The 27,914-nt window shown below is 46.5% G+C and overlaps 1 protein-coding gene across 1 annotated transcript; it reads right to left on the bottom strand.

The window, feature by feature from the left end:
- Positions 1-128: 128 nt before the first annotated feature.
- On the bottom strand, positions 129-27,030 carry GPR173 (G protein-coupled receptor 173). The gene is made up of 2 exons (XM_012746633.3): positions 26,326-27,030; positions 129-3,020 (listed from the first exon to the last, which is right to left on the bottom strand). The coding sequence occupies exon 2, from the start codon at positions 2,914-2,916 to the stop codon at positions 1,795-1,797; it is 1,122 nt and encodes a 373-aa protein (XP_012602087.1). The 5' UTR covers positions 2,917-3,020; positions 26,326-27,030; the 3' UTR covers positions 129-1,794.
- Between the last annotated feature and the right edge of the window lie 884 nt (positions 27,031-27,914).

Below are 27,914 nucleotides of genomic sequence, written 5' to 3'. Positions count from 1 at the left end.
AAATCCAATGGTGAATCCAGGCAGTTAGAAAAAAGAAATGGAGGAAAACCCTCCTGAATGTACCCTATTTACCCCCACCCCCTTGGTCTTCCCATCCCACCCCCTCAGAAAGGCACCCCCATCACCATCACTGAGAGAACAGGTCCCCCCATTCCCGGCCTCTCAGCCACTCTGGCCTGCCTTTCCAAGGCCACTATGCAGCCAGGTTCATTACTGTTTCTCCTGCCTCGAGTGCTAAGTGCCCAGTGCCATCCCCATTCCTTTTGGGTGAGGCTTCTCCAGTGCTGGGGCTGTCTTGGGGTAGGGAGGGAGCTTGGGACAAGGACTTCTATTGATAAGGGAAAGTGGGGGTGGATAAATACAGAACCCCCCCCCCATTGCAGGAAATGAGAGGAGGGCAGAGAACTTGGTCAAGCCCAGGCAAAGGAGCACCAGCTTGGCTCACCAATGGCCTTGGCCTTGAAGTATGCCCAGAGTGGGCTCTGCCCCAGGGAGGGAAGCTTGGGATCTCCCACCTGGAGAATCTGGCTGGAGTCTGCTCCACTTTGGGTGTAGGTAAGGATGGAGGGAGAAAGGGGGAGGGGCTGAGGGAGAATGAGAGGAGGAATGTTTGGGTCTGAGGGCCCAGAAGGCTGAGGGCTACCAAGGAGGGGCTTGAGGCCCCTGAGGCTTGAGGGGGACAAAAAGAGGTTGGATAGGAATGGACTAGAGACCACAGTACCTTGGAGTTTGTACCACTATCAGTTACCAAGGCTGAAAAAGAATTTTCATCTTCTGAAGAGTAGTGTTGTGGACCCAGGAGGAAATTTTGGGTTGACTTCAGCTCTGACTCGAGGCTTTGGCTCGAGGTCCAGCTACTCTGGGGAATCTAGTGACCCCACTACACTTCCTTGGGGGGCTGCTCCTGCCTGTATGACACCCACATTAGCCCTAGAGGGGCTAAAATGAATTTCCATCCTCAGGAAGAAGAGTTGGGGGCCAGGGATCCAGAAGGCAGCATGAAAGAATGAGGCCAAGCTCAGGTCTCTTTAGCTTGAGGAGTTCAGCTCACATCCTGCTTTTCACCTAGCCTGGGCCCATCCTGGGGGCCCATCTCCCTACCCTCTCAGCTTCTCCAACAGATGCACGAGAACCACTTGAGAGGTCTCGACATGGTAGGGAAGGAGAGGAGACTGGGCTTGAGACCAGAATTGGCCATAAAACAACATTGCACATGAACATAGCAAGTAAACATCCCTGCTTCCTGGGGACCCAGCACCCCCTTTGGTCCCTCTTGTCAGCAGCCTTGGATCAATACCTCCCTAAACATCCAGGCCTTGCTAAAGGACTTGGAAGAGGAGGGTGCCTGGGAGCAGATGGGGCAATAAGAGCTTTGGAAGTCTATTTTACAGGACAAATTTCCTCCTTCTGGACAATGTCAGAAGGAGAGACATTAAAGCAAGAAAGCCTGTCTCCTCAGCTGTTAGTAGAAAAACCTGCATTCCCAGTTTTGTTTTCTTTTTCTGAATTGTCACTTCTGAGAGAGAAAGAGAGAGAGAGAGAATATGAGATTGCAGAAGTGGAGAAGGAGGCAGCAGAGACAGGCCCCACAAAAATAAAAACACCTCTTTCCCAATCCCCTGCACAGTCCCCCACCCTGGGGAGGTGTTGGCCAAGGTGCCTAGATTACAGGTGGTTCAAGGGCTGGGGCTGGAGCTTAGAAAGGAAGGCTCCTATATGGGCCCCTCTCCCTTGCTGTTGGCCCTGTCATGGTGGCCTTGACCTTCTCCCTGCCTGTCTGCCTACCAGCCTGTTTCACATGACACAGTAGGGTTCTCTGGGAGCTGGAGCACCTCCTGTGCCCCAGCATGGGGCATGAGTCCTCAGGCACTTCTTAAGGTCCTTGTTGAGCAGAAAGCAGACAATCGGGTTGACGGCAGCCTGGGCGAAGCTCATCCAAACAGCAGTGGCCAAGTAGCGGTGGGGCACGGCACAGGCTTTCACAAATACTCGCCAGTAGCAGGCCACAATGTAGGGTGACCAGAGGAGCAGGAAGAGCAGTGTGATCGCGTAGAACATGCGGCCCAGCTGCTTTTCACCCTTGACCTCGTCCATGCCCAGCAGCCGCCGGCTGGCCGCGTGCCCATTCTGCCGGATACCCAGCAGGGTTGGTGGCATAGGCCCACGGCCAAAGCCGGCGATCCAGTTGGCAGCAGCCTGGCCGGTGGCCCCAGGGCCATGGAATGTCCAGTTTTGGCTAATGGCTGGTACCATCTGCACTGGCTTCATCTTGCGGTGACGATACTCAAAGAGGAGCAGCTTGCCATAGACAGCATGTGTGGCTGCCATGAGCACAGCCAACATGAGCATGAAGCCCAGTGTGTCATTGGCCTTGAAGTAGCGATGCTCGAAGATGCACTGGTCCTCCTCCCGGATAAACTTGTAGGTACCCACATCGAAGACAGGTGGGAAGGCCATAGCCACAGACAAGGTCCAGGCCATGCAGATGACAGCTGCGCATGTCCAGAGTGTCATGCGCTTGGCGTAGAAGCGGTGGTGGGCGATGGCCATGTAGCGGGTGACGCTGATGCAGAACAGCATGAAGGCCGCATGGAAGCAAAAGAGCACAGCCATGAAGGCCACAATCTTGCAGCTGAGTGCACTGAAGGTCCATGAGGAGCCATGACGCACAGAAGCCAGCACAAAAGGGAAGCAGACGGCAGAGCGTATGCCGTCGGCCAGGCACAAGTCCAGCAGAAAGTAGTAAGGAGCCTTGTGCAGGGCACGCTCCTTGAGCACCAGCAGGGACAAAATGGCATTGCCCGCCAGGCTCACGCACATGATCAGTCCCAACAGCACCAGCTTCACATAAGCCGATGCTGACGGTGGGGACAGCGTGCCGCTCACCTCCTCGGGCTCTCCGGTGGTGTTGGCCATACTGAGATACTGTTGGCAGGGGCTACTGGCCACCCTATGGGGCCAGCCAGTCTGGTACTTGATGGGCCCTGGAGGGCTCCATCAGTCGTCCTGCTTTGCTGCACCTGCAAATGGGGACAATGGGGGAGACACAGACACAGAGAGACAGAGTGGGGGAGAGAGAACAAAGAGATAGAAAAATGGAAACAAGGATATAAATGGGTAGAAATTGACACAAAAATGGAGGGGATAGGAAAGAGTGAGGAGAGAGAGATACAGACCAACAGGAGAGAGACAGTGAAAAACAGATGGAGAGGAAAGGTGAGGAAGAAACAGAAAGGGCAGAGTTAGTGTGTCTATGAGCCCACCCCACTTACTCCCTGGCTGGTGTCAGGCCCTGTCCCTGGACCACTGCTGCACCTTGCTCTCTGGATGTCCTTGGTTACTTGCTTCCTCCATTGGTGGGTCTGTGGGGCAGGGATGTTGCTGCAGCTCTTCTACCCCTTTGCAAAGCCCTAAGGTTGTATTCAGACTTTTTTGACCATAGGAAAAAGTACATTTTACATCCCAACCCAGTACACATACACGCACATGCACACACAGCTCAGCTGAAAGTTTTGCAAAACAGTAGATCCTATGTGTAATGTGCCCCATTCATTTCTATTCTTTGTGTTTTCCTAAAATGGTGGTAGCCACTCATTAAATAGATTCATTTATTCACGATCAGGAGTATGCTTAGCATGCTCAAAGAACACTGGGAAGACCAGCGTGGCCAGAACTGTGTGAGTGAGGGAGACACTGGTAGGAGAAGAGGTTGCAAAAGTGTCTGGGGCTGTGGGCCAGCATGAGGCTTTTGGTTTTTATTTTAGGTGAGGTGGGGAGTATGTCTGACTATAAAGATGTAGGTATGCTTGTGCATATTCAGTCATGCACTGAAATAATATTTACTGAGCATTTACTGTGCACCAGGCACTGTTCTAGAACTAGAGATACAGCTGTGAACCAGACAGATAAAGATCCTGGTCTTTGTGGAGCTGACATTCTAGATCAGGGGTCCTCAAACTTTTTAAACAGGGGGCCAGTACACTGTCCCTCAGACCATTGGAGAGTGCACACTGTGGGCCCGCGATGAGTAGACTGTTAAGCAGGACAGGCAGCCGCGGCAAAAACACTTGGAGGACCGGATAAACGTGCTAGGCAGCATGTATGTGGCCCGCCGGCCATAGTTTGAGCACGCCTGTTCTAGATAATAAAGAAGAGACACAGGGGAAGTATAGTCCATCAGAGGAAAACAAGTTCCCAAGAGTAAACATCAAGGAGGGAAGGGGATAGGAAGCACTAGGGGTGGGGAAGGTGTTGCAGTTTTAGATGAGGTGGACATGGAAAGCTTCATGGAGGAGGTGTCATCTGAGCAAAGACCTGAAGGAGGTGAAAGAGTGAGTCATGTGGATATCTGGGGGAAGAGAAGTCCAGGCAGGGAAATAGACAGAGCCAAGGCCCTGAGGTGGACCTATATACCGTGGTCCCCAACTCCGGGCCACGGCCTGGTACCAGTTTGTGGCCTCTAAGGAAGGGGGCCACCCATAGCCACCTAAGCTCTGCACCATGCCCCACCCCACGAAAGCCCAGCCACCACCCCCAGTCAGTGAAAAAATTATCTTCCATGAAACCAGTCCCTAGTGCCAAAAAGGTTGGGGACTGCTGCACATGGCATATTTGAGGAAGAGCAAGGAAGGTGGGTGGAACAGAGTAAGCAAGGGGAAAGTGATGGGAGTGAGGTCAGAAAGGTGGTGAGGCCAGATCATGGAGGCCATGGTGAGGACTTGGACTTTTCTTTGGAATGAGATGGGAATCATGGAAGGGTTTTGAGCAGAGGCCAGAAGTGATATTATTTAGGATTGAACAGGATTCCACTTGCTGCTGTGCAGAGAACAGATCACGTGGGTCACAGGTAGAAGTAGTGCGACTACTCAGGAGGCTCCTCTCCTCCAGATGAGAGGCAATGGCACCCTATGCCCCTTTCCCTCTTTATTTTTCTTCCTGGACCTTCTCTTTTCTAATGCACAATATAATTTACTTTTAAAATTTGGTTTATTGCCTGCCTCATCCTAATAGAACAAAAGCTCCACAGGGGCAGGGATTATAGACTCATGCTTCTCTAGAAGAGCACTGTAGCTCTCAGTGATCATATGTTGTATTAATTGAGGGACAAAATGGACTGCGGGGTCAGAGAGAGTTCCTAGGAGACATCCAGGCAGGATTTGCTGAAAGAGGGGCCTGAGGGGTGCATCTGGCTGTGAAAGCAGCACGGCAAAGCTTAGTGGGGGGAACAGGAGAGCTCAGGAGTGTGGGGATGTGATAAGGTAACAGGGCAAGTCCCAGAGGGAAGGCAGTGGGGCAACTGGAGTAGAAGCTGGAGACTCACTATCATTGTTGGGCTTTGGGCAGGGGCTCGGTTGGGGCCTGGGTAGGTGGGACTTGAGCCCTGGTCTCCCTACTCCCTCCCTCCCAGGAGCAGTCTCCCCTCTGCACTGTTTCCCAGCTCAATCCAACCTGGCCTGCCACCACCACTTGGGGCTAGACTTTTTTGATGGCACCCTGAAGTCCCAGAGCCTGTGCCAGTAGTCCACGAGAGGGTGCTAGGGCAGGGGCCGAGGAGAAGTGGGGATGGTGGGCTCTCCTTCAGCCCCTTAAGGCCCAACAGCGCCCTCAGAACTGCGCACACCCCGTCCCCACTCCTTTGCCTGGAGGGGAGGTGGGGGCGGGGAGGGACAGAGACAGAGACTGAATTTAAGATCGAGAGACTTACAGAGAGTGACAGAGGAAAGATAGTGTGTGTGAGAGACAGATGGAAACATAGGAGGGAGAAAGAGAGAGAGAAACAGGGAAAGGGGAGAGAGCTTTACATACAGAGAGGAAGAGAGAGAAATAGAGACAGAAAGGGGAAAAGAGAGAAAATGAGAGTGAGAAAAAACAGCCACGCACAGAGAAACAGCACAATACACAGAGAAGGGACAGAAATAGGCAGAGATAGAGAGAAAGAGAGAGAAAAAGGAAAGGGGCGGGGGAGAGGGATAATGCCAGGGAAGAAAGAGAGAAAGAAAATGAGAGAGAGACGGGGTGGGGGTGGGGCATTCGAGACAAGGGAGCTGGAGAGAGACAGAGACAGAAATAAAGATGGAGATAGGGAGACAGAGAGAGACACACTAAGACCGAGAAGGTGGATAACGTGTAGCCCAGAGTCTCAGTGAAAACAAAGCTAAAACAAAAACAAAACAAAACACCCCCCACCAAAAAACAATAGCAGCAAACAATCAAATTTCCCTAGTGTGGCTGGGAAAGCTGGACTCCATAAGCAAGGGAGGCGAGGGCTCTCTCCTCAGCCTGGCGGCTGCAGCCCAGCTGCGGGGGAGACTGTGGGCACAGGAACACGACCACGACACACGCACAGCTGCTAGTGCCCAGACACCTGCAGGCCCCTGCCCTGGCGCCCACGCACACACAATACACTGCCATGGAGACCCAAGGCCAGCAGCCAGCTCGCACGTGGGGGACACACACAGAGGCGGAGGGACATCTTGTACTCTATCGTGTTCACGCAGGTATACAGTGTACTTTGCCTAAGCACCAGTGCTTCGTACTGAATAAAGGTGTTACTGCCCCCTAGGGGATATTTTGGAAATCCCTAGAAGCATTTTTGGTTGCTACGCGGAGGGGTGTAGAGTGTTCCTCTGACATTTACAGGTCCAGGGCGAGGATGCTGGCTATCCAGCTATAGGCGGAGTAGTCCCACACAGTCCACGTAGTTCCCACATCGCCTAGGATTTGGACTTGTAACTAACTGAACCTAGAATATAACTCTATTACAAAGATAAACACCATTTTTTTTTTTGAGACAAAGTTTCGCTTTGTTGCCTAGGCTGGAGTGCAGTGGCACGATCATAGCTCACTGCAGCTTCGAACTTCTGGTCTCAAGCGATCCTCCTGCCTCAGCCTCCTGGGTAGCTGGGACTACAAGCACGCGCCACCAAGCCTGGCTGATTTTTTTGCCTTTTTTTTTTTTTTTTTTTTTTTAGAGACAGGATCTTGCTGTGTTGCCCAGGCTAATCTTGAACTCCTGGACTCCAGCAATCCTCCCACCACGGCCTCCCGGAGTGCTAGGATTACCGGCGTGAGCCACCATGCCTGCCCTGAACTATCCAGGAATGTGGCTGTCACATGTAAGTCAAGAGGATACTGTACTTGCAGTGCATCTTCCTTGGAATCGTTCACTATTTCAGAAAATCTCACCCAGAGGTTTTATTTATTTATTTTTATTTTTTTTGAGACAGAGTCTCACTTTGTTGCCCAGGCTAGAGTGAGTGCCATGGCGTCAGCCTAGCTCACAGCAACCTCAATCTCCTGGGCTCAAGCAATCCTCCTGCCTCAGCCTCCAGAGTAGCTGGGACTACAGGCATGCGCCACCATGCCCAGCTAATTTTTTGTATATATTTAGTTGGCCAATTAATTTCTTTCCATTTATAGTAGAGACAGGGTCTCGCTCTTGCTCAGGCTAGTTTCGAACTCCTGAGCTCAAACAATCTGCCCGCCTCGACCTCCCAGAGCGCTAGGATTACAGGCATGAGCCACCGCACCCAGCCTCACCCAGAGGTCTTTGTCTGTCATTTTCCTGCACTTTCTGCCTCTGATGTTTCCCTTCTCCTAAATCCATATTTACTCATTATAAATCATCGGGAGCCTCTAATTACCTCCTCGAATCTCTTGGGGAGTGTCATACCCAAGCATTTACATATTGAAATAGAAATTATTTTCTTATAAATCTTATTTCTTATTTATATAATAATTTGTATAATTTCTTATAAATTTGTATAATTTCTTATAAATATTATTTCTTATTTGTATAATAGTTAATACAATATGGATATTGTATAAAATACTATATGGATTATTTTTTTTTTTTTTTTTTTTTTTTTTTTTTTTTTTTTTTTTTTTTTTTTTTGAGACAGAGTCTCACTTTGTTGCCCAGGCTAGAGTGAGTGCCGTGGCGTCAGCCTGGCTCACAGCAACCTCAATCTCCTGGGCTCAGCGATCCTACTGCCTCAGCCTCCCGAGTAGCTGGGACTACAGGCATGCGCCACCATGCCCGGCTAATGTTTTGTATATATATATATTTTAGTTGGTCAATTAATTTCTTTCTATTTTTGGTAGAGACGGGGTCTCGCTCAGGCTGGTTTCGAACTCCTGACCTTGAGCGATCCGCCCGCCTCAGCCTCCCAAAGTGCTAGGATTACAGGCGTGAGCCACCGCGCCCGGCTTATATGGATTATTTTTTGAAATTACATGTGCAGAAATTATCTAAGAACTTCATTTCCAGATAGTAAAGGAGTGTTACAAAACATCTGTTACATAAAAGAGGGCGTTGGGTATGAGAGGGCTGAGAATTGCTCATATACACAGACACACTCAGACACACACACACACATATGCAATGGCCCACAAAACCATACATATATTGCCCATGCCCCCCTACCCCCTCGAGTAAGAGCTTCAAGTGTGTCCATCCCCCAAACGTTTCACCTCTTACTCATTGTGGTTGTATATACCCATCCCCTCCTCCCCCCTCCCACCCTCCCGACACCTGATAAATGTTACTCCTATATGTCCACTTAGGTGTTGATCAGTTAATACCAATTTGCTACTGAGTACATGTGGTGCTTGTTTTTCCATTCTTGGGATACTTCACTTAGTAATATGGGTTCCAGCTCTAACCAGGAAAATATAAGATGTGCTATATCACCATTGTTTCTTAGAGCTGAGTAGTACTCCATGGTATACATATACCACATTTTATTAATCCACTCATGAATTGATGGGCACTTGGGTTGTTTCCACAGCTTTGTAATTGTGAATTGTGCTGCTATAAACATTCTAGTGCAGGTGTGTTTTTCATAAAGTGACTTTTGATCTTTTGGGTAGATGCCCATTAGTGGAATTGAAAGAAATCAAACAACCCTATCAAAAAATGGGCAAAGGACATGAACAGAAACTTCTCAAAAGAAGACAGAACAATGGCCAACAAATATAAGAAAAAATGTTCAACATCTCTAATCATCAGGGAAATGCAAATCAAAACCACAATGAGATATCACTTAACTCCAGTGAGAATGGCCTTTATCAAAAAGTCCACAAGCAACAAATGCTGGCATGGATGCGGAGAGAGAGGAACACTCCTATACTGCTGGTGGGACTGCAAAGTAGTTCAACCTCTGTGGAAAGCAATATGGAGATACTTCAAAGCGATACAAGTAGATCTACTGCTGACCCCTTTAATAGAAAGATTTGGACTTTTTAAGACATCTGGAAGTGCAAATTGAGAAACTGGGATCTTTTATGAGATGGGTTAGAACATTCTTAAATGAAGTTCAACAAGCTAGAGACAGGGTTGCACGATTAACAAATAAAGCTAAGATGCCTCCCCCAATAGAATCTCACAGATTAGCAGTCTGCAGAGAAACTGTTCACAATTTCCAATTGTGTAAAGGGAATAGGGAAGGGGCTATTTTCCATTATTGCTATTAGGAAACACACTGATGACAGGTCAAAGGACGTCAAGATGCCACTAACCTACAAGATTGTTGAATTGGAAGGATTTTCATTTTATATCCACGCATCTATGGGTCTTGACTAATTGTGCTTAGTTTTTAGTACTTGTTAGAAACCCTGAAGAGAAATGCAAGAAGCACCAACATAAACTGGTGGAAATGTTCAAAGTGATATGTATTTTGAAATACTGTGGAAACTATGCATAGGTCTGCAGACTGATGCCTGAGTGAGGCAAGTTTGTTCTGAAAATGCCAAGATTCATCTACCAAGAAGCCCTCACCTGTAAAAGTTTACCTGTAGGTCTAATTTCCACAATAAATGATGCTAGATGAATTTAATTAAATCTAAGACACTCCCCACTTGCCTTTTAGATTTCTGTGCAGAAATGGGGTCAGCACAGCCTTCTCTGCTGTTTGAAACCTAGGTGTGTAGAGATTTTGTTAAAAATTTATGCTCTACCCATCAATACATGAGTGGATTAATAAAATGTGGTATATGTATACCATGGAGTACTATTCAGCTATAAGAAACAATGATGATATTGCACCTCTTGTATATTCCTGGATAGAGCTGGAACCCATTCTACTAAGTGAAGTATCTCAAGAATGGAAAAACATGCACCACACGTACTCACCAGAAAATTGGTATTAACTGATCAACACCTAAGTGGACATATAGGAATAACATTTATCGGGCGTTGGGCAGATGGGAGGGGGCAGGAGGGTATGAGTAATATACATACATAATGAATGCGATGCGCACCATCTGGAGGTTGGACATGCTTGAAGTTCTGACTCAGGGTGGGGGCAAGGCAATATATGTAACCTAAACATTTGTACCCCCATAATATGCTGAAGTAAAAAAAGTCAAAAAAATTTATGCACTGAAAGAAACATTTCAGCATTTCTTTGTGAATGATTCTCATTTTGCAGATTTGATGCTTACTAGCTTCAACAAATGGCTTTTTGAGCACATGAATAAAATAACATCAAAAATTTTAATGACACTCAAAAATATATTGGAGTGTACTGATAAGGTTTATGGATTTGAAGCAAAACTTTAACTTAGGAGAAATGAGGTCAAGTATGGTTCCCTGGGTGACATTTACTTGGTGTTATAATTCAAATACCAAAGAAGATTTACTAGGATGAGTAGAGCAATGTCTATGTCTATTTAGGGAGAAAGCTTCATTATTTTGAGAAACTCAAAATGAAAATTTTCTGTTGCATTCAAAATCCATGAGCATTTGTTACAAGAAATTTCAACATCACATTTGATGGAAAGAAGATGAAGGTGTTAGATTTAAAGAAGAATCCTGTTTTTTTTTTTTTTTTTTTTTTTTTGAGACAGAGTCTCGCTTTGTTGCCCAGGCTAGAGTGAGTGCCGTGGCGTCAGCCTAGCTCACAGCAACCTCAAACTCCTGGGCTCGAGTGATCCTTCTGCCTCAGCCTCCCGGGTAGCTGGGACTACAGGCATGCGCCACCATGCCCGGCTAATTTTTTTATATATATATGTTAGTTGGCCAATTAATTTCTTTCTATTTTTATAGTAGAGACGGAGTCTCGCTCTTGCTCAGGCTGGTTTTGAACTCCTGACCTTGAGCAATCCGCCCGCCTCGGCCTCCCAAGAGCTAGGATTACAGGCGTGAGCCACAACGCCCGGCCAAGAATCCTGTTTTTGAAACACAAAATTTGAACACTATGAATTATCCAAATTCCGATTATTGGTGAGAAAGGAGTTTTAGACAGGAAAAAAAAATATACACTTTGACCATTTGCTGCCACCTACTTATGCAAGCAGTTTCCTGTTGATGGTGACTACTAAGAGATAGAAGAGATCATGTGGCTATTTCAAGCATAAAACCTCAGTCTCTGGCCTGGCTCATGCCTGTAATCCTAGCACTCTGGGAGGCTGAGGTAGGAGTATTGCTTGAGCTCAGGAGTTCAACACCAGCCTCTACTAAAAATACAAAGAAATTAATTGGCCAACTAAAAATATACAGAAAAAATTAGCCGGGCATGGTGGCGCATGCCTGTAGTCCCAGCTACTCAGGAGGCTGAGGCAGGAGGATCGCTAGAGCCCAGGAGTTTGAGGTTGCTGTGAGCTAGGCTGATGCCACCGCACTCTAGCCCAGACAACACAGTGAGACTCTGTCTCAAACAAACAAACAAACAGCCTTGTTCTCTGCCTGGCCATAGCAAGAACTAGTGAGTTCTAAAAGGGAGGTAGAAAAGGGAGGCACAAAGAAGCAGTTGTTCCATTTCTTAAGAAAAGTTAGTATTGTCTGAAAGCACGAGCCACATTCAACACTAGAAACTATACCTGCTGCTTCAGAAAAACCAAAACTGGTGACCCCAAAGCTGGTGTTTTTGAGGTGAGCTTTGCTAACCTGAAGAACCATGCAGCTATATTCCATACATTCAAGCTAATTACTGAGGACATTAGGGACAACATCAGATTGTGCCTCAACAACCTCCACGGAATGGGTCTTACTTTAAACAACATGCCCTCCAAGATCTAGAAGTGGCAGGCCACAACAGAAGTTTAGATTCATGTCAAAATTACAAATTATTATTTGCTTCATTTGTTTTATTTGGGTTTTCACCAAAAAACATGATAACGTAATATAGAAGATCTATACTCAGCACTAGTGAATTTACCAAATCAAGATTAAAATGCCAGGGGGCGGAGCAAGATGGCGGACGAATAACACCGCCAGACAGAGTGTCTCTGCAGAAAAGACAGATTCTAGCAGAAATTAGAGGAAAGAAGCAAGAAGACGAGCATACAGCAGACAAGGGCCGGAAGGAGGGGTACCTGAGACCCCGGGAGACTCCACGGGAGGAGGCTGTGGAGGAGAACTGGAGGCTGAGACCACCGCAGCAGCCCGGAGACCAGCGGCAAGGGTAGGTTGATTTGCTGTTTCCCCTCCCCTGCATCTGGGACTGCTGGTGGGCTCCCCAGCGGGTGGAGAGACCTGCGGACACCAGCCCAGAGACCGCCGCCGCCAGCCAGCGGTGAGCCTGTAGCAGACGTGGCACCAGGTTCCCAACTTCCTCCGGGCACCTCCGTGTGCACAGACCCGAGCCGCGCCGCAGGCGCCATATTGCCTCCTCCTCCCCTCCGCCGACCCTACCCGCGGCTGCCCAGAGAGACAATACAGCCACCAGCTGGAGGCACCTCCAGGGAACGGGACCTTCCCATTTGGGACCCTACAGCTGACTCAGGGGAACTCAGACTGTGAGCTCCCTACCCGCCCGCCCTCCCAGGTGCTGCTGGCACGGTGTTCCCAGGAGAACGGTGACGACTCAGAGACTGAGAGACATAGACCCAGCGTGGGCTCCCTGTGGGTGAATTGGGACCGGAAATCCTCTCCCTGGTGGGGATACAGTTTGAACTCTGGGACCCAGAGGTCAGACCTGCAGACCAGATCCCCTGCACCAAGGGCTAGCATTGCCCGGGGAACAGAAGGGTTATACGTGAACAGCCTACTGAGGTGTGTGTGCCTCCAGGGGCGGATCGGCATCCTAGAGGGCAACCCTCCTCCCAGGAGGAGGCCGTGCGCCCAACCCAGGTGGCGTTCCTGTGCAGGGAACCTCCCCGTCGGCATCACAGTCCGGGGAGGCCTGGTGGCTTGTGGTCTGGCCTGCTGGCAGAGGCCCAGGAGTAGCTGCGGAGTTGGGGAGGGTGGAAAGAGCGAGGCCCGCTCCAGACTGCGGGTCTCAGACAGCCCCACCCCCACACATAGACTTTCTGGCTGAGCAGGACCATTCCAGCCCCGCCCTGACAGCTTTCCCTGGAAGCAGAGAACAGAACTTTGACCCCTGCTAACGGCCTGAGGGCAGGCTTACCCAATCCAGCTCCGCCCAGAACAAGAGCTGTTAACAGGACACAAAATCAACAGTATAGCCTGTTCCTCCAAGCAAACGCCACCTACTGACAGGGACAGCATCTTGCACAGCCTTTCCACGGCACCCAGTGACTCAATATACAGGGAGTGGTCCAATTTCACCCACAGACACCACCTAACGCCTCAGAAACTAAACAAGGTGTGTGAATACCCAAACAATAACTTAAGGAAAGAAGCAACAACTGATCGACATGGGAAGAAATCAGCGAAGGAACTCAGGAAATATGAAGAACCAAACGGAAAACACACCCCCAAAGAGGAGCACCAGCCCCCTAGAAACGGACACCAACCAAAATCAGGCAACCAATATGACAGAAGAGGAATTTCGTATGTGGATCATAAGAACACTCACCCAGCTGCAACAACAACTCAATAACCAACACAAAGAAACCACAAAAAGCCTCCAGGATATGGGAAAAGAAATAGACACAATGAAGAAAAGTGTAACCGAACTCCTGGAAATGAAGAATCAATTCAAGGAACTACAAAATACAGTGGAAAGTCTCAAGAACAGGGCAGATCAAACAGAAGAAAGAATCTCAGAGCTTGAAGATAACACTCTCCAATTAAATAAATCAGTCACAGAAATAGAGCAGAAAAACAAGAGAAAAGAGCAAAGCCTACAAGAGCTGTGGGATTATGTGAAGAAACCTAATGTGAGGGTCATAGGGTTACAAGAAGGGGAAGAAGACAACACTCAAGGGTTGGACAAGCTGTTTGAAGATATAATAGAGGAAAATTTCCCAGGCCTTGCTCAAAATCTCGATATACAAGTTCAAGAAGCTCAGAGGACCCCTGGGAGATTCAATGCAAACAGGAAGATGTCACGACATGCAGTCATCAGACTGACCAAAGTATCAACTAAAGAGGCCCTTCTAAGAGCTGTAAGACAAAAGAAGCAAGTAACATACAAGGGAAAGCCAATTCGAATAACATCAGACTTCTCTAATGAGACTTTACAAGCAAGGAGAGACTGGAGCCCCATTCTCACTCTTTTGAAACAAAACAATGCCCAGCCTAGAATACTATTCCCTGCAAAACTAACCTTCGTATATGAAGGAGAAATAAAAAGATTCTCAGACAAGCAAAGGCTCAGAGAATTCACCAAGACAAGACCAGCCCTACAAGAAGTACTTAAAACAGTGTTATGCACGGAACATCATAATAATAACCCACAAATATAAAAACAACCAAAACCCAAAGATATTAAAGGCCAGATATTACAATGGCTCAAGACAGAAATCATAGCAACAACATCCAACCCAACAGAATGATCAGTAATCTACCTTACCTATCAGTTCTCTCAATAAATGTGAATGGCTTAAACTCTCCACTCAAGAGACATAGGCTGGCTGAATGGATAAGAAAATAAAGGCCAAGTATATGCTGTCTTCAGGAAACACATCTAACCTGCAAGGATGCATATAGACTAAAAATAAAAGGGTGGAGATCAATATTCCAAACAAATAGAAGCCAAAAGAAGGCTGGTGTGGCAGTTCTAATTTCAGATGATTTAGTTTTTAAACCAACAAAAGTAGTAAAAGACAAAGAGGGTCATTATATAATGGTGAAGGGCACAGTCCAACAAGAAGAGATAACAATTTTAAATATATATGCACCCAACTTAGGTGCACCCAGATTCATAAAGCAAACCTTACTGGAGCTAAGCAAATGGATTAATAGCAACTCCATAATCACCGGAGATTTCAACACCCCACTGACGGCACGAGACAGATCCTCCAAACAGAAAATTAATAAAGAAATAATGGACTTAAACAAAACTCTAGAACAATTGGGTCTGACAGACATCTACAGAACATTCTACCCAAAATCCACTGAATATACGTTCTTCTCATCAGCTCAAGGGACATTCTCTAAGATTGACCATATCCTAGGACACAAAGAAAATCTCAAGAAATTGAAAAAAATAGAAATCATACCATGTACCTTCTCAGATCACAGTGGAATAAAACTAGAAATCAACCCTAACAGAAACTCACATTTCGACACAAAAACGTGGAAATTAAACAACCTCCTACTAAATGATTACTTTGTAAATGAAGAAATCAAGACGGAAATAAAAAAATTCTATGAAGAAAATGACAATGGAGAGACAAGCTATCAAGTCCTCTGAGACACAGCTAAAGCAGTTCTGAGAGGAAAGTTTATCTCCATAAATGCCTATAACCAAAAGACAAGAAGATCACAAATAGACAATCTAATGAAATGACTCAAAGAGCTGGAAAAAGAAGAACAGACCAACCCCAAACCCAGCAGAAGAAGTGAAATTAACAAGATCAAATCAGAACTAAACGAAATTGAAAACAGGGAAGCTATTCAGGAGATTAATAAAACAAAAAGTTGGTTCTTTGAAAAAATAAACAAAATTGACACACCATTGTCTAAGCTAACGAAAAGCAGAAAAGAGAAATCTCTAATAAGCTCCATCAGGAATAAAAAAGGAGATATCACAACTGATCCAAAAGAGATACAAGATACAATTTATGAATACTACAAAAATCCTTATGCACACAAACTGGAAAATGTGGAGGAAATGGACAAATTTCTAGAAACACACAGCCTCCCTAGGCTCAACCAGGAAGAAATAGATTCCCTGAACAGACCAATCTCAACAGCTGAAATAGAAACAGCAATTAAAAAGCTACCTAAAAAGAAAAGTCCCGGTCCAAATGACTTCACACCCGAATTTTACCACACTTACAAAGAAGAACTAGTACCTATCTTGCAGAAACTATTCCACAACATCGAGAAGAACGGAAACCTCCCCGACACCTTTTATGAAGCGAATATTACTCTGATACCAAAACCAGGAAAGGATGCAACAAAAAAAGAAAACTACAGACCAATATCCCTAATGAATATAGATGCAAAAATTTTCAACAAAATCTTAGCTAACCGAATCCAGACACTTATCAAAAAAATAATCCACCACGACCAAGTGGGCTTCATCCCAGGGATGCAGGGAGGGTTCAACATACGTAAATCTATAAATGCAATTCACCACATAAACAGAAGCAAAAACAAAGACCACATGATTCTTTCAATAGATGCAGAAAAAGCTTTTGACAAAATTCAACACCCTTTCATGATACGAACACTTAAGAAAATAGGCATAGAAGGGACATACCTAAAAATGATACAAGCCATATATGACAGACCCATAGCCAACATCATACTGAATGGGGAAAAATTGAAATCATTCCCACTTAGATCTGGAACCAGACAAGGCTGCCCACTATCTCCACTTCTGTTCAACATAGTACTGGAAGTCTTGGCTACAGCAATCAGACAGGAAAATGGAATCAAAGGTATCCAAATAGGGGCAGAAGTGATCAAACTTTCACTGTTTGCTGATGATATGATATTGTATCTAGAAAACCCCAAGGATTCAACCAAGAAACTCCTGGAACTGATCAATGAATTTAGTAAAGTCTCAGGATACAAAATCAATACACAGAAATCAGAGGCATTCATATACGCCAACAACAATCTAATTGAGAACCAAATCAAAGACTCAATTCCCTTCACAATAGCAACAAAGAAATTAAAGTACCTAGGAATATACTTAACCAAGGACGTAAAAGACCTCTACAGGGAGAACTATGAAACACTGAGGAAGGAAATAGCAGAGGATGTAAACAGATGGAATTCCATACCATGCTTGTGGATCGGCAGACTCAATATCATCAAAATGTCTATACTACCCAAACTGATCTACAGATTCAATACAATACCTATTAAAATCCCATCAGCATTCTTCACAGATATAGAAAAAATAATTTTACGCTTCGTATGGAACCAAAGAAGACCCCGAATATCAAGAGCAATTCTAGGCAACAAAAACGAAATGGGAGGCATTAATATGCCATATATCAAACTATACTACAAAGCTGTAGTAATTAAAACAATATGGTATTGGCACAAAAATAGGAATATTGACCAGTGGAACAGATGTGAGAATCCTGATATAAAACCATCCTCATATAGCCATCTCATCTTTGACAAAGCAGACAAAAACATACGCTGGGGAAAAGAATCCCTCTTCAATAAATGGTGCTGGGAAAACTGGATAGCCACCTGTAGAAGGCTAAAACAGGACCCACACCTTTCACCTCTCACAAAAACCAACTCACGCTGGATAACAGACTTAAACCTAAGGTATGAAACTATTAGAACTCTAGAGGAAAAAGTTGGAAACACTCTCCTAGACATCGGCCTGGGCAAAGAGTTTATGAAGAAGTCCCCAAAGGCAATCACAGCAGCAACAAAAATAAATAAATGGGACATGATCAAACTACAAAGCTTCTGCACAGCCAAAGAGTCATGAAAGTAAACAGACAACCTACAGAATGGGAGAAAATTTTTGCATCCTATGCATCCGATAAGGGACTGATAACTAGAATATACTTAGAACTCACGAAAATTAGGAAGAAAAAATCAAATAACCCCATTAAAAAGTGGGCAAAAGACTTGAACAGAAATTTTTCTAAAGAAGACAGAAGAATGGCCAATAAACATATGAAGAAATGCTCATCATCTCTAATCATCAGGGAAATGCAAATCAAAACCACAATGAGATATCACTTAACCCCAGTGAGAATGGCCTTTATCAAAAAATCTCCAAACAATAAATGCTGGCGTGGTTGCGGAGAGAGAGGAACACTCCTACACTGCTGGTGGGACTGCAAACTAGTTCAACCTCTGTGGAAAGTAATATGGAGATACCTTAAAGCGATACAAGTGAATCTACCATTTGATCCAGCAATCCCATTGCTGGGCATCTACCCAAATGATCCAGTGACACTCTACAAAAAAGACAGCTGCACTCGAATGTTTATAGCAGCACAATTCATAATTGCAAGGCTGTGGAAACAGCCCAAGTGCCCATCAATCCAAGAATGGATTAATAAAATGTGGTATATGTATACCATGGAGTACTATTCAGCTCTAAGAAACAATGGTGATATAGCACATCTTATATTTTCCTGGTTAGAGCTGGAACCCATACTACTAAGTGAAGTATCCCAAGAATGGAAAAACAAGCACCAGATATATTCTCCAGAAAACTGGTATTAACTGAGTAGCACCTAAGTGGACACATAGGTGCTACAGTAATAGGGTATTGGGCAGGTGGGAGGGGGGAGGGGGGCGGGTATATACCTACATAATGAGTGAGATGTGCACCATCTGGGGGATGGTCATGATGGAGACTCAGACCTGTGGGGGGAGGGGGGAAATGGGCATTTATTGAAACCTTAAAATCTGTACCCCCATAATATGCCGAAGTAAAAAAAAAAAGCTTTGATGTAAGCATTATAATATGTATCTATGTAACAGAATCATTTGTACTTCATTAATATTTTGAAATAAAAAGTATCAAATAAAAAAAAGATTAAAATGCCCATAAATGAATCACATGACCAGAAAATAAATCAAGGCATTCATGACCAAAGGCTCAGAAGTAGGCATGAATGTTGATCATTGCAAAATCACATCAGTGAATAAAAAGTTATGTTCTGCTATGGTTTGAATATGTCCCCCAAAGTTTATGTGTTGGTAACTTAATCCTCAATGCAGCAGTGTTGAGAGGTGGGACATTTGTGAAGTGTTCTCATAAATGGGTTAATGCTGTTATCACAGTAGTGGGTGAGTCATCTTGGGAGTGGGTTCCTGATAAAATGATGAGTTCAGCCCCCTTCCCTTCTCTCTCTCTTTCTCTCCCCCTTCCACCATGGGATGACACAGCAAGATGGCCCTTGCCCTCAACCTTGGACTTCCCAGACACCAGAACTGTGAAGAAATAAATCTCTGCTCTTTATAGATTACCTAGTCGCCGGTATTCTGTTACAGCAACACAAAACAGACTAAACAGACAAAACAGACACATGTTCCTAGAAGTGTGCTCAAGTCTCAAGTGTGTCAGGAAAAAATTCTGAAAAGATTTCATTTGCAAGTTGTATACAAATTCAATATTTAATAACTCCCATAAAACTCTTCATTTTTGTTTTGCTTCCCACAATTGTATAATATGAGGAAAATGTAAGAGATTTGTTAAACCCCAATACCCCTAAATCCTTTACAGTTTACTCCAGTGTACCCTAGAAAGCTTTTGCTTTCTCTATGTGCCACGTTTCGAATGCCCCAACACACTCATATCAGTCACACTGCATAGAAACACTAGCACACTCAGATAGATATGGGCACATGGGAACATGTGTACATGGAGATTCAAATTTGCACTCACATCCAGACTTAAACCAATTGACAAGCACAATCAGGTGCTCATACACATCCTCATCACATCCTGGTCACATCCTTGCTCATCTACTTAGAAACAGACAGACATGTGTGTAGGTACCCATGTACCAGCAAATCCTCAAAGATACACAAACACACACACACACACACAAACACACAGATAACTGCCTTTCTATAGAAATACAGGCTTAGGCAGAGACATATTGACCATTCACATGGGCACTTGCAGACATACATACATACATACATATGTACAAACCCAATTTTATGAAACTACATACTTACAGACACAGTCTTATATGCACGGACATAAGAATTGACGTTCAGACACAGGTCAAGTCCTCCTTGCATCCTACAGATCCAGGCCCTCCCCTGCCCTACCTTACTGGCTCTTATACTAACATATTAAAACCCACTGTCTTATACAAAGCCACTCTCACAAATCTGCCCTGGCACATGTACATGTACACATAGTACAGATATGCTCACACGTGCAGCCACATGCAAGCTCACTGCTACACACACAGAGGCAAGCAGGTATGTAGAGCAACACAGGCTCACCTATACACACCCACGTAGCCATCGAGGCTTATAAATACAGAGACACTAACCCTCAGTTGCACACACCCATTCACACCTCCACATACACCCATACAACACAGACACACATCCTGACGCACGGCCGTATGGACACAAGTTCTTTACACACATGCATATACACTTGCATCATCACATATAAACCTGGATACCAAGCTTCTGACATTTAGAAACACTCACAACAGAGATTCCCACATACACATTTGCATACTGACCGCTACAAACCTGTATACACAGTCAGATAAAAACATGCTGTCACACACACATACATATACAGACAGAGAGAAGCTCGCTCATATATACAGACATACCAGCAACACAAGTAACACCCACATTCAGTCACTACACTACCACAGATACAGGTGTGTACACTCATACACCCAGATGTGTGTGCACCAGGAAATATACACACAGGACCAAGCCCCTCCACCCACCCCCTGGATATCCACTTCCTTTCTCATATGTGCATGGCTTTATGTGCACACTTGGACTCATAGAAGTACCAACCCACTTTCATGCACAATCACACATTCACTTACACACAGCATCTGCTCTTATACATACATGAAGACATGGACAATGGGGAAAATATGCACATAGAAACCCCCTTCACACTTGCAGGTGGACACATAATTTTACTTACACACTGGTACAACTAACAACTGTAGTAACAGGTAACACCTTATATGGCACAGAGGACTTGTTAAGTGCCAGGCATGGTTCTAAGCACTTTTCATATATTAACTCACCCTGTCCTCACCCTGTGAGATGGGCAATATTATTAATTCCACTTTACAGATAAGACATGGGGGCTTTGTTGAGGTTAGGTGACTTGCGCAGAGGCACATAGCTAATAAATGGTAGAACTAGGATTTGAACCCAAAGGCCACCTCCAGAGACCTTGCAGATCCAATTTGCATGTAGAAATACACAAGCACGTGCACACATAAGCCAGCTCCCATTTACCGACATGCTCAGGTGCAAATGGCCACACACACCTACGCACGTACATAGACAAACATGGACATGTTCACATTTAAAGACATTCCAGCAGAGACACATATGCCCATATACACATTCATACACATGCCCACAATCACACACCCTGCCCAGACACACCCACACTATTGAACACACAAAACATCCAGATACACCAACTACTCTCTCACATACAAATATACCCACATTCTCAGATACATTCCCCAAGCAAATATATCCAAACACTCATACACACTATCCAGATATACTCACATGCACACCCCTCAGATCCACTCACTCACAGCCCCCACAGATTCACCTACACACACACTGTCTCTCTCTCACACCACCCAGATCCACTCTCTCACACTTACCATCCAGAGACAACACATCTCACCTAGGTAAACACATCCGGATACACAGCCATGTAGACATTCAGACACAGGTCAAGCCCTGCTCACATCCTACAGATCTTAGATAGCAGTCTTGATGGGTCGTAGATATACCCACACTCTCACATACTCCAACCTGGATATATTCATTCTCCTTCTCACACACGCCAGTCAGATATACCCACTTTCACACATGTACCCAACACCAATACATCCATATGCTCTCACACAAATCCCATCTAAATACACCCATCTTTAATATACACATACCTCAATACACTTACACTCACAGGCACTTTACCCAGACACATACACACTTATACAGACTCTCAACTCAGTACACCCACACTCCCACATACAATCATTTGGACACACTCAAACTTATACACCGCCCCAACTCAGAGCCCTCATCTGCACAAGCCCAAGGCCAAGTATCTCTTTCTCCCACACCCACCATCAGACAGGCACGCGCACAATACACTCATCCCTATACACGGGCACACTTACAGTAATGCACACTTTCCCTATACGGGGTCACACATGTGTACATCCATTTACTCTTAAACACAGGCATGCATACATGATATACATTCACAGGAAATAATGCCCATGGGTGACATACAACCACTCACAAACACAGAGGTACACATAGGCACACTTTCACATGTCCACAGACAGGCAGACTCTGTATCACACCCAAAGAGGCAATGAACAAATAGGGACACAGAGAGGCAAGCTCCTACATGTGTACACATACACACCCAGACATGACCAAATAAGTATATTTACACACAATCACACATCTGTGCAGGCATACTCATGCACATCAATACCCAGACGTGCACATGTTTATAAATGAGATGATGTATAGATACGCAGACATTCTAACATGCAGACTTGTATGCACAACCAGGCATGTACACTTATGAGCATATTCACATGCACATAAACTTGTCCATTAATCCATTCCCATAATGCACACAATCAGACATGGAAACAGAAATGTACTCACAAAACACACTCACACTATCACAGCCAGGTATTTACACTACGTACATTCCCACACATTCCCACACCCATATGAGAAGCCACACCAATAAAAGAAGAATCATTTACACCTACATTCCCATAGATGGACTCGGAAACAAAGGTATATTCACACACATGCACATATGGAAGTATATTCACATACTCACACACACCTGCACATCTGCACAGGAATGGATCCACACTCATCACAGACACATACACATAAAGACATCCTCATATACACACACACTCAAACACACAAGTGGCATGCATGTACATTTACTTACATTGTTCTACAACATGTGCTCCAGAACAAAGATATATAAACATAAACACACATATGCCAATAATTAAAACTGTACAAACTGGTACATTCATATACCTGTACATTCAGACAGGCTTAGACACCAGCATATTCACACACACAATTAGAAATGCATGAACACACAGGTATATATGTAAGACATGTTCAATGAAACATAGACAGTCACATGTGCACACATACTAGCATATACACCCACATATACACTCACAGTCACTCACAGGCATATTCAAACACACATATTTACTCACACTCACACTCAGAAATTCAAACAAAACCCATAATGAGACATGTGTACACAAGTATTATGAAATGTAGTTACTCATGCATACCACAATTAGACATGCACTCACACATAACAGTGCACACATAAACATAATTAGACATATATACAAATCCATCCATTCACCTATGCACACAGCCATGTGTGTGTATACAAGCATACATCCCCCACAGCCATACTCATTTACAAAATCAAATGTGCACACATGAACACACCCACAAAATATATCTTCATTCATATGCTCACCTCTACTCACACAATTAGTTCTCCTTATACTAGTGTGCCCACCCACACTAACATTTCCCTAATTGGATGTGGACATATAGGTTTGTCTATAGATGAAACACACTCAGACATGCACACACAGACATATATATAATTTTAAAGTGCTGGAGAGTCCACATAGACATTCACACAAATTCACAGGTCTACTCACACAGATACGGGACAGACACACCCGCACAGAAACATGTTCACACACACATACCCCCTCCCATACATGCATGGACATGCACATGTATATGTCCTTACACTCACAAACACACCATTTAGATGCACCTACACTCCCATACACATGTGGGCATATACCAATATACATAATCAGATACAACTAGGTATTCACCTAATTAGATGTGCACACCCGGGCATTCTGAAACCCACACACTCATATACATACAACCAGACATGTATACTGAAAGACAAATTGATAACACACACATATACATCCAGACATTCGAAAGGCCTATTGGCTCAGAGAAACACAGCCACACTCAGGCTTAGAATCAAACATGCCCATTTGCTTACCCAGACAGACATGCAAAGTCATACCCACTTCTTTGTACACACACAAGCCTACCTAGATACCCATAAACTCACACACATGCCATCATACAACCTGCACACACACACACACACACACACACACACACAAACACACACTCATACATATCCACAGTGTCCATGAACAGACACACGCTGCACACTCAGCCACACATTTTCAGTAGCACATATACACCCACACTCAGGCCCAGATGCCTGTGGACCACAGGCTGGGCTCTCTTCCTTCCACACCAAATGCTTCTTCAGAAAAGTCTACTCTATGCCTCAAAGCCCCACCCCTCCCTGCCCCCACACAGAGGGTCTTCTGGGCCTCAGCCTTTCCCCTCCTACCCTCTTTCCCTGGCCACCAACCCCACCACAGCTCCACACCCAGAAACCAGCTAGCAGACCCCATTCTTCTCCAACCTCAGGGTCTAGGTGAGCAACTCCCTGGGACCCACCTGTTTCCCACATGTCTGGCTGCTGCATGGGCCACACCCCAGCTCTTCCTGAAGCCCTGTAATCTCAGGACCTGCAGCCTTGTCTCCAGGCCCTGCCACAGGCCAAACTGACCACAGGCCAAACTCTTGCCAAGTCTCCCCTCCACGGGGAGATGCATACATCATCAGGGCCAGGAATGCTGTAGGCTGCAAGCCAGGCCTCTGCTGGCTCATGGGGGCTCAAGCCTGTGTGTGTGTGTGTGTGTGTGTGTGTGCTGTGTATGTGCACAAACAGGGGAATGTGCAGGAAAAAAAGCCTGGAGTGGGGTGGGGACGGGTGGCTCTACCCATTGCCACCACTTCTCATTCCCTACAAACGGGAAGTAACAACATAGAGCTGCTCCTGCCTCCCCTCCACTCCCCGCCCACTTCCCCACCATTTGCCCACCTGCTGCCCTCCCCACATCTCTGCTGAGACCCTGGAGAAAAGGGACCAGTCCCTCCCCCAAATAATCAATAACAATATTAATCATGAGTAATCAACAACAACATTGACCATGAGCTTTGCTGACTGCTTTAGTGCCACCTTGATGCACATCTTTTATTTACATGCACCAACTCATTTAGTCCCTACATACACCCATGAAGGAAGGGTTACCAGTCTGACAGATGGGAAAACTGAGATTCAATAAGTGGCATGCTTCCACTAACGTTGCAGAGCTAGTACTTGGGAGAAGTGTCCCTGGGAGAATCCATGTTCTCCATGTATCAGGTTTTCCTGCCCCTCCAGATATAAGGACCTCTGGCCACTGTGCACAAGGCCATGAGATCTGGGAGTCCCAGACATGGGCATCTGAAACAGAGATAGACAGCCCTGTGGTGGAGGCTGGGGCCCACATCGTGGGGAGGAGCATGCTGTGCCTGGCCCCTGCAGGTTGTCAAGTGGCTTGGTCTTTGGCCCTCCAGAGCCATCAGGCAGCCCAGGGCCTGGAAGTGAGCCCCACCCCCACCTCACTTTCTTTTAGCCCTACAGTGGCTTCTCTCCTTAGCTGGGAAGCACAGCAGTATCTTCAGTGGTGAGTGAGCAAAAGTCTGTGCTACCTGTGGGGAGAGACAGAGGGTAGAAGGAAGGAAGGGTGGAAAGGAGGCAAGGAGTAGGGGGTGGTCTGGGGTGGGAGCAGCTTCTCTGTCATGTCTACCCACTTGCTCGTTGCCCAGGTGCACCACACACACACACACACACACACACACACACACACACACACACACCCCGCCCTGCAAGCAGGCCAAGGATCCTGGAGGAAAGTGAAGGAGGGAAAGGGAGAGGAGGCAGCTGCAAGAGGCTAAGCCTGCCCAGGGTGCATGGCCGGATCCCAGGCATCCCTTCTACAACTAGCACACAAGGAAATATTAACACAGCCTCTTGCCCAAACGAGACCATAACGACAAAAGCAGACCCTGCTCGGGGAAACAGGTGGTGGTTCCCTTTCTCATGGGACATTTGGGATTGGAGAAAACAGGGAAAGATGAGGAGTCTCCAGGCTTGGGTGCCCAAGTAGTCCCTGTGACGGAGAGAGAGAGAGAGAGAGAGAGAGAGAGAGAGAGAGAGAGAGAGAGAGAGAGAGAGAGAGAGAGAGAGAGAGAGAGAGAGACGAGACAGAGAGACTAACAGAGTCAGAGAGAGATAGCATGGCAGTGATGGAGACTGAAATATGTATGGGGAGACAGAAGAGAAGTCCCAGCCCTCCATCCTTGGTGGAGGGATGCTGACTGCTTACCTGGGCTCTCTCAGCAGGGATGTCTTGGAATCCAGGATGGGGGCTCAAGCTGTCTCACACAGGATAAATCACAGTCCAGACCACACTATGGGACCCTCAGTGATCTCTCCGCCAGTGACACTCCTGCTTCTGTTGCCGTGGATACAGCTGAGCTGGTTTAAATCTCAGCCATCAGGAAAAGCAGGCACCAGAGGAGTGCACTGGGCAGGGTTGGGGGTGTTGGGGAACACCAGGTGGGCAGCACACAGCCTTGGGGTGCCCAACTAGCTGGCAGGTGGGGGTCCCAGCAGGTGCTTCCTCCACTGCACACTCCCACCCCCATCTTCATGCCCCCGCCAAGCTGGGAGGGGGCCAGCACTGGCCCCTGCTACCCGTCTGCCCACCTAGCTGCTGGTCCCTCCCCCCCAACCCCACCCCCTGCCTGCTGGCTGTTGCCTTTTGTCCTCAGAAGACACGGTCTCCGCGGGACCTCTGCCAAGCCTCTAGCAGATGCTCAGGGTCGGGGCTCCTCCCTGGGAGCACACGGGCCATGGCCTGGGAGAGCCCCAGGTTGAGGGGCTCTCATCCAGGCTCACCCTGCTTCCTAGGCCTGCTGGGGATGGGGAAGAGGTGCAGGTCCACAGCCAGAGGCAGCAGCAGAGGTGGTGTTGGGGAGGGGATGGACGCCAGAAAGAGGGGGTGGGGTGGAGAGAGAGGCTGGCCTGATAGCTGTGTCCCAGGTTTTAGATCCGGGTTGAAGAGGGTGGCTCAGAGCATCCGAGGGGTGTCCTGGTGTAAAACGAGGGCACCACGGGCCTGCCAGAGGGACCTTCCTGGCTGGGGAAGCACCCCAGCACACACAAATCCAGGTCCTAAGATGCTGGGGACACCCAGCCTGGATAGGGTCTCAGTGGGGAGTCCAGGGCCCTAAGTTGGACCCCATCCGTCCTGTCTGTCCCCCCTCTCCTCGATTTGTACAGTCCCTGCCTCAGGGGCGGGCAGGGGAGGGAGGGAACCAGGGAGGGAGAGGCATAGAAGGAGGGAGGCTGAGCAGGCAGGGAGACTCCCAGCTGTCAGTCTGGTCCTCCCTGGGGCGGGGCGGGAAGGGGGCTGGCAGGCCAGGGAGCAGCCAGCTGGCTGGCTGACTGAGTGGCGATGCTGGCATGGTGGCTGTGCTGCCAGGACAATAGCTGGCTAGGGAAGTCAGGCTCCAGCCTTTCTGAGAGAGGCATGCGTGGAGGTGGGGAGAGACGGCCAAGAAGCTGCTGAGAGAGCAACTCTCACCGGCTATAAGTGCAGAGGAGGCAGAGTGTGGGGGACTCTGGCATCTGGATCAGAACAAAGATCTGGTGGAAGTTTCTTAAAAACTTTGGAATGGGAGGAATGCTGAGGGTTCTGAGAGGTAGGATAGATCATTTCATTTAGAATGGGGTCTGTGGGCATTTTTCCAGCAAGGTGGGCTGGGGGTGGGGGTAGGGAAGGAGCGCTGCCCAACTCTGTACAGTCCCTCTCAGAAAGTGTCCTGTGCCACTTCTTTCTCTGGGCCAGTAGACACCAGGAACCCACACTTAAGGCCATGTCCCAGGACGGCAGAATAGGACAGGCGGAGA

Source organism: Microcebus murinus, unplaced genomic scaffold, assembly GCF_040939455.1.
Source record: "Microcebus murinus isolate Inina unplaced genomic scaffold, M.murinus_Inina_mat1.0 scaf008_hap2_Mmur4.0, whole genome shotgun sequence".
In the NCBI taxonomy this organism is placed as follows: domain Eukaryota; kingdom Metazoa; phylum Chordata; class Mammalia; order Primates; family Cheirogaleidae; genus Microcebus; species Microcebus murinus.
Note: the sequence above shows the minus strand (reverse complement) of the source record. Positions and strands in the feature narration are given on the sequence as shown.

Excerpts from the sequence above, each read along its gene's own strand:
- GPR173 (XM_012746633.3), bottom strand. The coding sequence starts at position 2,916 with ATGGCCAACACCACCGGAGAGCCCGAGGAGGTGAGCGGCACGCTGTCC.